The sequence below is a fragment of the Helobdella robusta genome (assembly GCF_000326865.2).
Source record: "Helobdella robusta unplaced genomic scaffold HELROscaffold_95, whole genome shotgun sequence".
In the NCBI taxonomy this organism is placed as follows: domain Eukaryota; kingdom Metazoa; phylum Annelida; class Clitellata; order Rhynchobdellida; family Glossiphoniidae; genus Helobdella; species Helobdella robusta.
The window spans coordinates 370,838-383,615 of record NW_008705542.1 but is presented as its reverse complement, the minus strand read 5'-3'; the positions used below and the strand labels follow the sequence as shown (position 1 = coordinate 383,615).

Genomic DNA, 12,778 nt, shown 5'->3' with positions numbered 1-12,778 from the left:
AAACAACGACAATCACGACGACAATGCTGTTGACAACCGCTCGGAGACTGTTTTTGGATGTTTCGGCAACACTCCATCGAGAAGTAAGAAGCAACCACAGCAGCCACAGCAGCAACAAGACAAAAGACCAACGACATCCCCATCATCGTCGTCACCACCACCCATTCAAACAGCTACAGAGCCGGCGAGATTTAAAAGAAGCCTCAAATCATCATTTGATCAGAGCGGCAATGTCGAAGGTGCGACTAACAAACAACAGGCCAGTCTTGGGGCCGTTAAGAATTTGATCGATTCCTACCAGAGATGTGTCTTCAATGGACCCCCATCACAGAATATCAGTAATAATAATAACGATGAAGTAAGTGATTTTGTTGTTTTCGTATGTTCTCTGTTGCACTGATTGATCAATTTAATTTGCTTCTCTTTTTATTTAACCAGGATTCGAATCCTGAAAAATCCATCCCAAAACCTCAATCGCACAGCCAAGCGAAACTTTATATGAGGCCACAATCGGCTGGAGTTGCGCAAGACAAAAGATCCGCTAGCAGGCCCTTCTATGAAGGCGGTAGAGGACTCAGAAGTTTTAAAATATCAGAAAATGAAACAGGAGAAGGCCCGAGAAACTTGAAAACTTCGGAAGAGGTTGGTGTAGGTGGGCCGAAAGTTTGCCTAGTCAGGCCAGCAACTGCTTCCGTTTTCAGGTCCCCCTCACTTAACGCTGGCTACGATGATGGAGCTGTTGCTGCTGCCGCCGCCGCTGGTGGTGGTGGTGGTGGTGGTGGGGTGGTTAGGAGATATCATCAACTGCAACAACAAAGTCAACAACAACAACCTCAATCTCAGTATCAGCAACAACAAATCAAAAGATGTAGTAGCTCCAGCTCTAACAGCGGCAACAACAATAACATCAGCAACAACAATAACATCAGCAACAACAATAACATCAGCAACAACAATAACATCAGCAACAACAACAACAACATCGATGCAGAAGCCGCCAAAAAGACTCTAGATATTCAAGAGCTGCAAAAAAAATTCGGCACCTTATCTACTAGAAATAAACCTTTTTACGAATACAGCTGCCTTTAATTAATGCACTATTAGATATTTAGATATCACACACACACGCGCGCGCGCACGCACACATAAACACACGCACACATAAACACACGCACATATAAACACACGCACACATAAACACATTTATATATAACTATTTGATTGGTGAATATTTAATTGATTAAGTTGTGTTTCCATGATCGTAAAAGCCGACCAAGACTATTACTACATTTCGATCGATCGTTATTTAAAAATCTGTAACAAGGACTTCATTTCATTCTGATTGCTTTATTTTTATTGCTATTATTTAATAATAATAATAATAATTATTATTATTATTATTATATTATTATTATTATTGTGATTCGTAGACGCATTTTGTCATGAATATTTTTATATATATGAACATATTTTTTTGGATTTTTGGTAAGCAGCATGTCTTTTTTGAGAAACTTATTTTATTTTTAATTGTAACAAACTTGTATATACACACACGCACACACACCACATAAACACACACGCACGCACGCACACACAAACACAAACACCCAAAAACGGTGTTTATGTGTATACACACATATTTATAATATTATGGATGAAGAATTTGTAACGATGACGACGACGATGAATCGATTTGATATTTTTATATTGTATTGTATATGCGATTGTATTGTTTTATATGCGATTGTATTGTTGTATATGCGAACTAAATGTGTAGAGCTGTGTATGCGGATTTGTATTAAATACATACCATATATTGGTAATCATACAAACTTTTGTTGCATACAAAATTTGTATCGCATGGTTTTGTATGTGTATACGTCGAAATACCGATCAGTGATACCGTAATTGTATCCATCCATATATAAAGATATGTATAATGATACCGTAATTGTATCCAGTATCCAGCTATCAGATACATTGGATGTCACTCTGAGAACAGGGCAAGGCGTCTTAATCATTACGCTATCATGTTGGACATATAAATAGTGATACTAAATTACTTAAGTACATAAATTATTGAAAAATTTCGTCAACAGTGCAATACATGTGCAATGTGTATGTAGTGTGTGTGTGTGTGTGTGTGTGTGTGTGTGTGTGTGTGTGTGTGTGTGTGTATAAATATAATTTCTTAATCGCTTAACTAAAACATTAATTAACATTAATTACACACTATCTCACTTCTCACAATGTTTATAAATAACTAACAAAACAACTGCCACTACTACTACGGCTACTACTACCGCTACTACTACTACATAATACTACTGCTACTACTACCTGAAGTAGTAGTACTGCATATGGAATACTCTAAGTATATGGTACTGTACTACTGATCAAAATGGCAGGTATTATGTTTATTAAACGCTATGTAATTGCTCGGAATTTTTGGAATTTCTGATGTCATAAATTTCCCCAGATTTCCTTTTTCACTTTCAGTATAATGTTTCAATACTACATAATAATTCGCAGTAGAAGAATATCTCAGAAACTATTTCTATCATTTAAGAATCATTTTTCGAATAAAATCAATTACTGGATAAAAATTTTTGATAAATTAATAAATTTTTGTTTTTCTGCGGTTAAACATCAGAAGTAAGTTAGTAAGTTATATATAAATATATATACATATATGTATATATATATATTTAAATATATACATTATAAGATGGTTATATTGCCTCTAACTCTCTCTCTCTCTCTCTCTCTCTATATATATATATATATATATATTTATGTTGGTAATAGACCATAATTTTTACAATATTCTATAAATTCTACCGAATGTTTGGCGTTAATATGTTTGTAGTTCGTTTTTTCAATTTTTCTCACTAAAGTTTTTTGGTGAACGTTTAGTTTATTAAAATTCAAAATAAACTTCCGAATTCATGCTGCAAATAAGGCCATATTTCGATTCCGAATGAATCATCATCAGTGCTTTCTGCTGTTTATAAGGGAAATGTCAAAAAACTTTAGTGAGAAAAATTGAAAAAACGAACTACAAACATATTAACGCCAAACATTTGGTAGAATTTATAGAATATATATATACATATATATAACTGGAAAAAAACCAAATAGTAACTTATATGAGCCGTATATATATTATACGATATACCCATACTTTGGGTGTTATCTTAAGTGTCTTTGGTTATACGCCAACCAAATTTGGGGATTTCCAGATTTTTTAGTTTTCCGTTCTCCGAAAAGCGAAACTTAATTAATTTTCGAGAAAACAGCGTCTAAATGATGATGAAATTAATAAATTATTGAAAAAATTAATATTTGTTTCATAAAATTGCATCTAATTTTTATTATCGTTATTGTCGGATTTATAAAAATAGGAATTTCGTCGTTCTTTCAGATGACTAATCTTTCTTCAAAAACTTTTAAAATTTAAACTTTTTTAAAAGACTTATTCATCCCCACCATATTAACTTTATTTTCGAATCGTTGCCACAACAACTAATCATTATCTAATATGATTTAACATTATCTGATATTTAATTATATATCAAAATAACAAAAGAGAAACTTGGTTAAAAGATGAGTGGTGATGAGAAACTTAATAATGAGATAAAAATAAAGGTTTCTGACGTGGATGAAGCTGACGTTAAATCAGCAATTTTTGAATTACTGGCTCAATCTTATGATTATTATAAAGATGACAAAGTCCTAATCTGCACTGTTGAAAATTCAGAAGGTTTTTCATATTAAAATTTGGGTCAATAATGATTAAAATAAAGTTTATTTTAATTATTCAGTTTATTTATAAACCATTAGTTAGGTATTCTTGATTAATTAGCAAACTATATTAGTTTCTAGCTAATTAAATTAAATTATGCATATTGCTAAAAAACATGCTAATAAATACTATCTCTCTACTCTGCTTGCACATGCTAAATTCCAGAAAGTTTTCTTGATGTCATCGTTGAAATGTTGGGTCCTTACAAGCTACTTATTAGTAATTAAGGAAATAATTTTAGCCCAGACTTATCATTTTCATTCAAGTTACTAACTAACTATAGGTTTTAAAATATAATTTGTTTGAGAATTCACATCAAAGTTGTATATATTTATAAATTTTGGTAAGGCTTGTCAACATGCAATCCATAATACCAAAGAATTAACATATCATAAATATTTATTGATTTATTTTATTTTCAATTCGGTAATTTCACAACAGAAAGTTATTTTTAAAAAGTGGCCTAATAAGATTGTTTAAAAGTTTTTTGCTTGAGCACATGAATAAACCATTTCAAGGATATATATTTGATTGTTTCATGCCATTTATTTAGATGATTAATTATAAATTGCTTTATTCACTTAATGAAGTTAATAATTTTATTAATTATTTTGAAGATTTTTTAATTTTTTTTTGAAGAAATTCAAGAAGTATTAGAAAAAGGCTATTGGATCTCACTGGGAAATACTTGGAAAGTTGAATTATTCAACGAAAGTCCTCATTTGTCATCTTTGGTTACTTTGAATCAAAAAAAGATGAAAGAAAATGGTAGTGGTGGTGTAGCGTTGAATACCTCAAAAACTTCACATGGTTACTATGGTTCTTTATTTTCTAAAAATTTTATTTTAAATATCTTGTCGGTGTGTATTTAAATTTTAAAATGTAATTTAGATTAAAGTGTTTCTAAAAGAAATTCTCTTTTAGAATATGACTAAATTTGATGATGATTGTGATGATGATGATAAAGTAACTACATTGTTTTTTATCTTGTTTTCTGGATAAAACATTCACAAGTAAAATAAACCTCACACACACACACGCACGCACACACACACACTCACACACACACTCACACACACACACAATATTTTATACAATAAAAATTTTTGTTAGAAAATGTGGACTTGGATAATTCTGATGAAATTAACATGGGAAAAGCCCCAGACACAAAAACGTTTCTAAAGTTGGACAATATAACCAGCAGAGATTCAGACAAGTTATTTTTAGAAATTTCACTGGAGAACGAGTTGGATTTAAAATTGAATTCTGTCAAAGTGGAAAAAATTAATTCCAAGGAAAAATATGTCATCGTTTCTATCTTGGATAAAAAAAGTTTTTTTTTATTTAGTTTTTTTGATAACTACAATTATTTTTCCATATATCTTTTTCGATTTTAGTATCTGTAAATTGATTTATAATTTTTTTTTCAAATTTAAGAAGCCAGAAATTTACTAGGAAAGAAAAAATTTAGCTACGATGATAAAGACGTTTTAGTTAGCTTGTATAAAAGAGAAGATGATGATGAAGATGATGATGACGACAACGACGACGAATTAAACGAATCAAAACTTCAAAAAAATGACAACCACTCCAAAAAATCGAACAGCAGAGCACAGAAACGTAATTCAGTGGCAGCAGTTGAAGCCCGTACTGTTGAATTAGTTGGAAATATAGTCGGGTTAGCTGATGATGTCCTGAAGTGTTACGCTGAGAATTGGACGAAATCGGTTGTGGAATGTGTCACGGTGACTGGAGGCGAAGGCTTCATTGTCTTCAAGTCAACAAAAGGTTTTTTTTCAGCCGTTTTTTACTTTTATTTCAGAAATTTTTGGTTGCGTGTATGTTTAGTTCGAGTTAATCAACAGTTTGAAAAATGTAACTGACTTTATATGCCCGTGGATGCACGCATCACACACACGCCCATCGCACGTAATGAGCGTGTATCTTCCTGCGTTCAAACCTGGTCCTCGTATCAACGAAAGAACCGCAGTGCCAGGCTCTTTGACTATTACACCATCTGGCCACTCAATTACGTTTCGTTTTTCATTCTTATTTCAAATTTTCTTTACTACCAGCGGCCGAAAAGTTTGCAAAAGAAAGGCACGTACTCTCTGGCAAAACATTTCAAGGAATCCTCTTGGAATCCTGGCCGATATCTGACGGATCTCATGCCATAAAAGTGAACGTTAGTGAAGCCGGATTGGGAGTGGATGATTTGAAGAGGATCCTGGAAAACAAAAGATATGGAGGATCACCAGCAGCCATAAACGAACTGATTCCTGAAGATGAAAAAACTTTTGTTGTCGTCTTCAACAGTTCTCAAGGTGTCTTTTTTTGGTTTATAAGTTGTTAAATTTTTTTATTCTGCTACGTATAGGAAATTTTTTTAGGCTAATTTATTAAAAACAAAATTAAAATGTCGCAGTATCATTAATGTGACTTTTATAAACGGATTTGTGAGTAGTTTTTTTAGTAGTACAACTTTTTAATACTTGGGTGAAAGATTTTAACGAATACTCCTGGTTTCATCTCTACACAGTTTATTCAGTCACTTGTCTTGAATGTTTTGTATAATTGGAATACTTTTATTTATTTTGCCAAAAACATACAAAATTGTTTCATAACTTGTGATTCTTAGATATGTGACTAACTAACGGCGTTTGTTGTGATTGTTTATTGGCAGTTGCAAAGAAAATCATAGAGACAAATCCAACGATAACTTTCACCAGTAGGAAATTGTTTCTAGAAGTTCTGCAGCCCTCCAAACCTCCGCCCGTCATCACTGACAATAATATTGACGACCTCAAATTACTGTTTACATACCTGACGCCAAAATGTCTTGAAGATGTTGAGAAATTGATGTTCTACCTTGAAAAGATATCAAATTGTGTCGTTAATTATTTCACTTTCTTTCCCAAGCCTGATAAAGTTTTGGTGCAGTTTCAAAGTCGTCCAGGTTTATTTACTTATCATTTAACTCTTAAGCCACATGTGGAGTTTTTTCAGTCCCTATTTGAAAATTAATTTGTCAAGTATTGTTCTTTGAAGATCTGAAATAATTTTTCAGATTACAAAAATATTTTACTGGAATTATGTACGAAGCCGTTTTGCGGTAAAATGATATCCGTGCAGAAAGTTCCAGTAACTAAATCCGTGCAAGCGAATTTCTCAAATCCCATCGAGGTTGATTACGTAATGTTACATTTTGAGGATGTTGGAATTTCCGGAGGGGGTCAAACATCGTCCGTCGTTCCGTCAGATAATGAGAACACTGTTTTTATAATCGAATTTGAAAACTTTAAAGGTAAAATGTTTTTTTCCTAATTTTTTCCGAAATTTTTTTACTTTGTTTTTTTTTTATTGGTTTATTTGTTTCGTGATTTTGGCTTTATTGCTCAATTGATACTCTATACTTCTGAACTACCTTGTATTATGAATTTTTCTTTTCACTAGTCAACTATATGCTGATGATTCTTATATTTATACTTCTTTTTCTCCATCTTATCTCAATAGTATTTTTCGTAATCTATCTCTATGTCTTTCTTCAATTATCGCTTGGTCTGACTCTATGTGTCTTAAACTTAATCCTTCTAAGTTTGAATTAATTTGTTTTAATAAATCTAAACACTCTATTACTATTCCTCCTATTATCGTACCTGATTCTAAAACTTTTGATGTTTCTCACAAGTTTCGTATTCTAGGCTTACGTTACAATTACTTCATCTTTGATTCTAGCATGTCTCTCTCTTCTCAGATTAATAGTGTTGCTAGAAGCTCTTACTTTCATCTACGTAGAATAAAAAAACTTTTGCTTTTTTTTGATGATCCTACTCTTCTCCTTCTTGTTACTTCGTTAGTCTTATCTAGGATTGATTATTGTAACTCGCTCTACTATGGTCTTCCTGAGTCTACACTTAAGCTTTTAACTCTGCCGCTCGTCTAGTTGCTCGTGCCTTTTTCTTTTCTCATATATCTCCGTATTTATGTTCTCTTGCACTGGCTACCTATAAAATATAGAATAATTTTTAAAATTTGCACATTTATATATATATCTGTCTCAATCTAAATTATTTCTTATGTACTTATCAGATATATTAATTGAACCTAAACGCCCTGGTTTACGATCGTCTTCTTGTTCTCACTTTTCTTAACTCGTGTTAAACACTCTTTTGCCAAATCTGCTTTTGCTTTTTCTGGTTCTTTTCTCTGAAACTCTCTACCTCTTTTTCTGACTACTTCTCCATCACTTACGAAGTTCAGAGCTGATCTCAAGACCCATCTGTTTGCAAAATTCATTAAGGAGCGCTGTAGATCGCGGAAATAGCGCTTTATAAACTAATTGATTGATTGATTGATTGATCGATCGATTGATTGATTAATTGATTAATTGATTATCGATCAATCAATCAATCAATCAATCAATCAATCAATCAATCAATCAATCAATCTTTAATCTAAATTCTACTGTTGCACATTTTTTTCCTTTGTTCTCAGACGCCGACAATGTCTGCAAAAGAAATCAGGAATTCTCCGATAACATATGCACTGTATGTCCATATTACGAATGTTTCGGTTTGTTGCCTCCAGGATTTGATACCTCAAAACCTCCACCCGTCATTCCGGATGACGTTTCCTTACCAATCCTGCACAATGTTTCTATACGTTCTCTTACTTACTTTTTATAAAATTATTATAAAAAAATTTGAAATTTGAAATTAGTTAAGAAAATTTTTTCAAACAGGTTGTAGGATTTTTATTTTTAAATGAAAACTTGATGAAGGAGTTGGAATTGAAATTGTCCGAACAGTGTTACTGCTCAATAGCATGGCCCAGATCACCAGAGAATTGTGAAGTTATGTTGAGTTGGAAAGGAGAAAAAAGTGATCAGAAGTATTTCGATTGTGATGCTATTAAGGAGAAAGCAGTAAATCACGTTCTTTCGTTTCTTGATCAATTTTCAAGTGAATCAGTGTCATTCGATCCTGCCATTTTTGACAGACTTGAGACAACTTTGAGAAGCAAGACTGCCGTTCCTAAGGAAAGATTATTATACAGCAAACTTAAAAAAGACGTGAATTCTATTACTTGCTGTGGCTACAGGGATGAAGTTTTGCATTTCAAAAACGAACTAGAGAAGATTTCTAAAGAAATTGAATACGAGCAAGAGTTCATCACGAGTCTAATTTCGATCGATTTTGTTAAATTTTGTTACTTAGAAAAATCGCTGGAGTTGAAAAAAATGTCTGAAAAGCACGAAATTCAAGCTGACAGGTATGAAAATGAGACGCTTTCCGTTAGTGGGATGAGGGTGAACTTGAATGATTTCAAGAACGAGATAGTGCAGTTTAACCAGTTCATCAAGTGCAAGGAGTTGTCTCTGCAGTGCATGAGTTCTTCTGAAATGAATGAATTCCTATCAAACGATGCCGTCCCAAGCTATCTGGAGAATTTGATTCTAGAAAAGACGAAAAAATTCGTGCTTCTTGCGTTAGATTGCGACGAATGGCAGGCTTGTGCGACAAGTGATGATGATATGAGACAGGCTGAAATTTTATTAAATTCAGAAATCTCCAAAACTGAAATGATTTTAGATGAAAACAGGTTGGAATTTTTGAAGGAACATGGGTGGAAACAGTTCATGATAGATTTGAAGAAGGGTTACAATGAGGCTTTCATCTGGTCGAATGCTGGCAAAAATTTGACGTTTATCGGTTTCTCTAAAAATAAAGAAAATCTCTTGAAAATGGTTGAAAATTTCTTCAAAAACAACGTAACAAGGACCGAATTCATTGAGGCAGAACCTGAAATTGTTGAAGTAGTTAGCAAATTTGCCGCGGAATACTCTGAATTGAACCGAAAGGCAGGAAAAAAGTAGGAAAACATTTTTATAAAATAAAAATTTGCTTGATTATCCATAATAATTAACAATAATTTCTCGTTATCCATAATAAAATTACTCATAATGAACGATTCCATCCGCACATGCGGAACCAACTACATCACAATTTATTTATTCTCCAACAAAGAGAAGTAGATATAAAGATTGTAGAGAAAAGTAGCAGTAGTCAGTCTGGGTTTTGTTTGATGGGGAAAGAAGAGAATGTAACGAACCTGGCCGGCGCCTTGCAACAGCTTTGCACTAAAGTTCTTGTCAGATCTGAATTCGTTAAGTCTTACGCTGACAAATTCTTGTCAGATGAAACTTTATTGAAAGGGTTGTGCCATAGTAATAAGGTCTCGTGCTTGTTTGTTTTCTATCATTTAAAAATTCATTTTTGACATTTTATTGGAATTTAACCACGATTGTAATTAATAATAATTATTTTTTATTAACATCGTCACGATTTTTAAAAATAAACTTTTAGGTAATAATAAAATATCTCGGGAAAGGAAATGCCAAATTTGTTACACAGTCGTATGGTGGCCACTACCAAAAAACGGGCCACACAAGGCCTTCACCACCGACTTCCAAAACCTCCATGTCTGCATCTTCTGCGGCCGCCACCAGTTTACAATTTGAGAATGGAATGATTGTTAGTGTTGTTAGGGGCTCAATAGCTGATCAGACATCAGATGTCTTGTTTGATAGTTGCGATTATAAGTTGGACCTTACTAAGACGGCTATTTCTAAAGTAGGCGTTAATTTTTTTTTCAACGTTATTGTTTTTAAACTTTGGATAATTTTTCTCGTAGAAATTTGTATAACTGGAATTTTTCGCTTTTGTGTAGGTTGTAAGGGTATATATATATTTTTAATTTTTTCGTTTTCGGGTTTTAGGTCTGTTTCAGGTTTCAGATTTGGTTTTTTATGTTTTATAAATTTCTGCAGACTACATTTTTCTGTTTCGTTTTATGTTGGATTTTTTTTTCTCGACACTTTTTATTCACCATAATCAGCAAGAGACATTTAAAAAAAGCACGCATTCTACTTATTTTTGAGGCAATCAATTATCTAGTTAGTTTGCGATAACTTAAATTCTTTTTGCCTTCCAACTGAATCACAACATACACGTAAAGACTAAAATACAAAAATGTCCTATAATGACATATTCTCAAAAATTCTTTGTTGACGAAAGCATTCTAATAGATACAATTTTTTAAAGCAAATATTAGATGTAAAAGTGTGACAGCAATACATAAATTAACCCATTTTTTTCACAATTTGATAGGTCTTGTTAAACAAAGCCGGCCCAAAAATGCAGGAAGATTTGAAGAAGGTTGTTGGGGGTCCAAACATAACGGCAGGTCAAGTGGTCAAAACTGGAGGTTATGGTCTTCCGTGCAAGTTTGTCTACCATGGTAGTTGCATGCAGTGGAATAAGGATAGTGTTAGGACTGAAAAAGTATTTTTTATTATATATTTCATTTTGTGTTTTATGTTTTGTTTTTTTATTTTTCATTTCATTTTTTTTTATTTATATAGCGCAGTTTTAGCAGCTTATGAATTGAAGTTTTCATAGCTGTAAAAACACGCCACATGGTAGCGGGGGATCACGTGCGTTCCAGCTCGCTACTTGTGGTCCAACAAATTGATTAGCACGTTGAAAATTACTGTGTGCCTATTTTTTTTATATAGCTGCTGTAACTTTTCAGTCTTTACTGATTTTCCCACATTTACTTTTTGCTATGTTGAATTAAATTATTCTCTGCAAAAAACAACTGGGTGACCAGGTAGTGTAATGATTAAGATATCTGGCAGTGCTGTTGTAGTGGCCTGGTTCGAACGCAAAGAAATACTTTTAAGAAATACTGAAGCGAGAATTGTAAAACAAAAAACTCTGCAACATTTCTTTGAAAAGGGCATGCAAAATGTTGTAAAAAACGCCCTGGAGATGGCGCGGAAAGATGGTCTGAAGTCCATCTCCTTCCCAGCGCTGGGAACTGGAAAGCTGCAAGTCCCAGCATTCGAATGTGCCCGGATCATGCTGGAAGAGATCGCACAGTTTGCAACGACTACCTCCAAGACAAATTTGACCGAGATAAATGTCGTCATCTACGATACTGATGATGAAACACACAAGGTGAAGTGCCCCATTCATTATTATTATTATTATTATTATTATTATTATTATTATTATTATTATTATTATTATTTATATAGTAATATCAATAATATTTATATATTAAATTTATGGCGCTGAAAAAGAATTCATTTGTTTGTAGGAATTTTTGGACAAATTGAAAAGCATAAGAAGTAAAGTCTCCGGTAAGTTTGTTTGTCATAACCTAATTTTTACATATTCAAATGAATAAATATATAAATAAATAAATAATTTAATTAATCAATTCATTTATTAATTAATGATTTCTAATGCTTAATTAAAGTTCCGTTTAATTGATAAAGAGTTAATAGACTCTCCATTCAATCTTAAAAAAAAAATTTGAAATTTTCTCAGGACAAACTTCTAAAAATGTTAAAGGTTATAAAGATAACAAAGCGAAAAATGCTCCAACTACAACTACTTCTACTACTACTACAGCTGCTACTTCTGCTGCTGCTGCTAGTAATAACAGTAATGCTAGTGATAATGGTAGTAGCTCTGATAAGAACAAGTTCAGCGTGAAAGATTTGGTCATAGAGTTAGTTAATGAGGATTTGTTGAAGAGTCGAACTGACGCTATCGTGAACAGTACTAACAAACGTTTTAACGTCAACTCTGGTTGGGGGTGTTCTGAAGTTTTTTTTATTTCTATTTTTGCATAATTTATTTATTCTTTAGTAATAAGCTGATTGAATATTGTACTAATGGTCTTTATTTTAGTTGGTTTTGAGTTCTCGACAAAATTTTCGGTCTAGGTGCTGTTTCGAAGGCGATAATGTCTGTGGCGGGTGATGCTGTCGTCAAAGAATGCCAGCGTCAAGGTAGGACAACATACATTTCTGATATTTTTAACATTTTCAACAGTTTTTCATATGTTCGTTCACAAAATTTCATGCTAATTCCTGGTTGGCAAGAAGGTTTAATCAATGCT

At 32.8% G+C, this 12,778-nt stretch overlaps 1 protein-coding gene across 1 annotated transcript in view; it reads left to right on the top strand.

The window, feature by feature from the left end:
* HELRODRAFT_194726 (hypothetical protein) overlaps positions 1-2,605 on the top strand; it is a 5,358-nt gene extending 2,753 nt beyond the window's left edge. The window contains exons 7-9 of the mRNA XM_009033645.1: positions 1-358; positions 439-2,177; positions 2,385-2,605. The exon at positions 1-358 is cut by the window's left edge and continues 693 nt beyond it. Coding sequence (XP_009031893.1) covers positions 1-358; positions 439-1,089 — 1,009 coding nt within the window. The 3' untranslated portion in view covers positions 1,090-2,177; positions 2,385-2,605. The remainder of the gene's footprint in view (positions 359-438; positions 2,178-2,384) is intronic.
* The last annotated feature ends 10,173 nt before the right edge of the window (positions 2,606-12,778 follow it).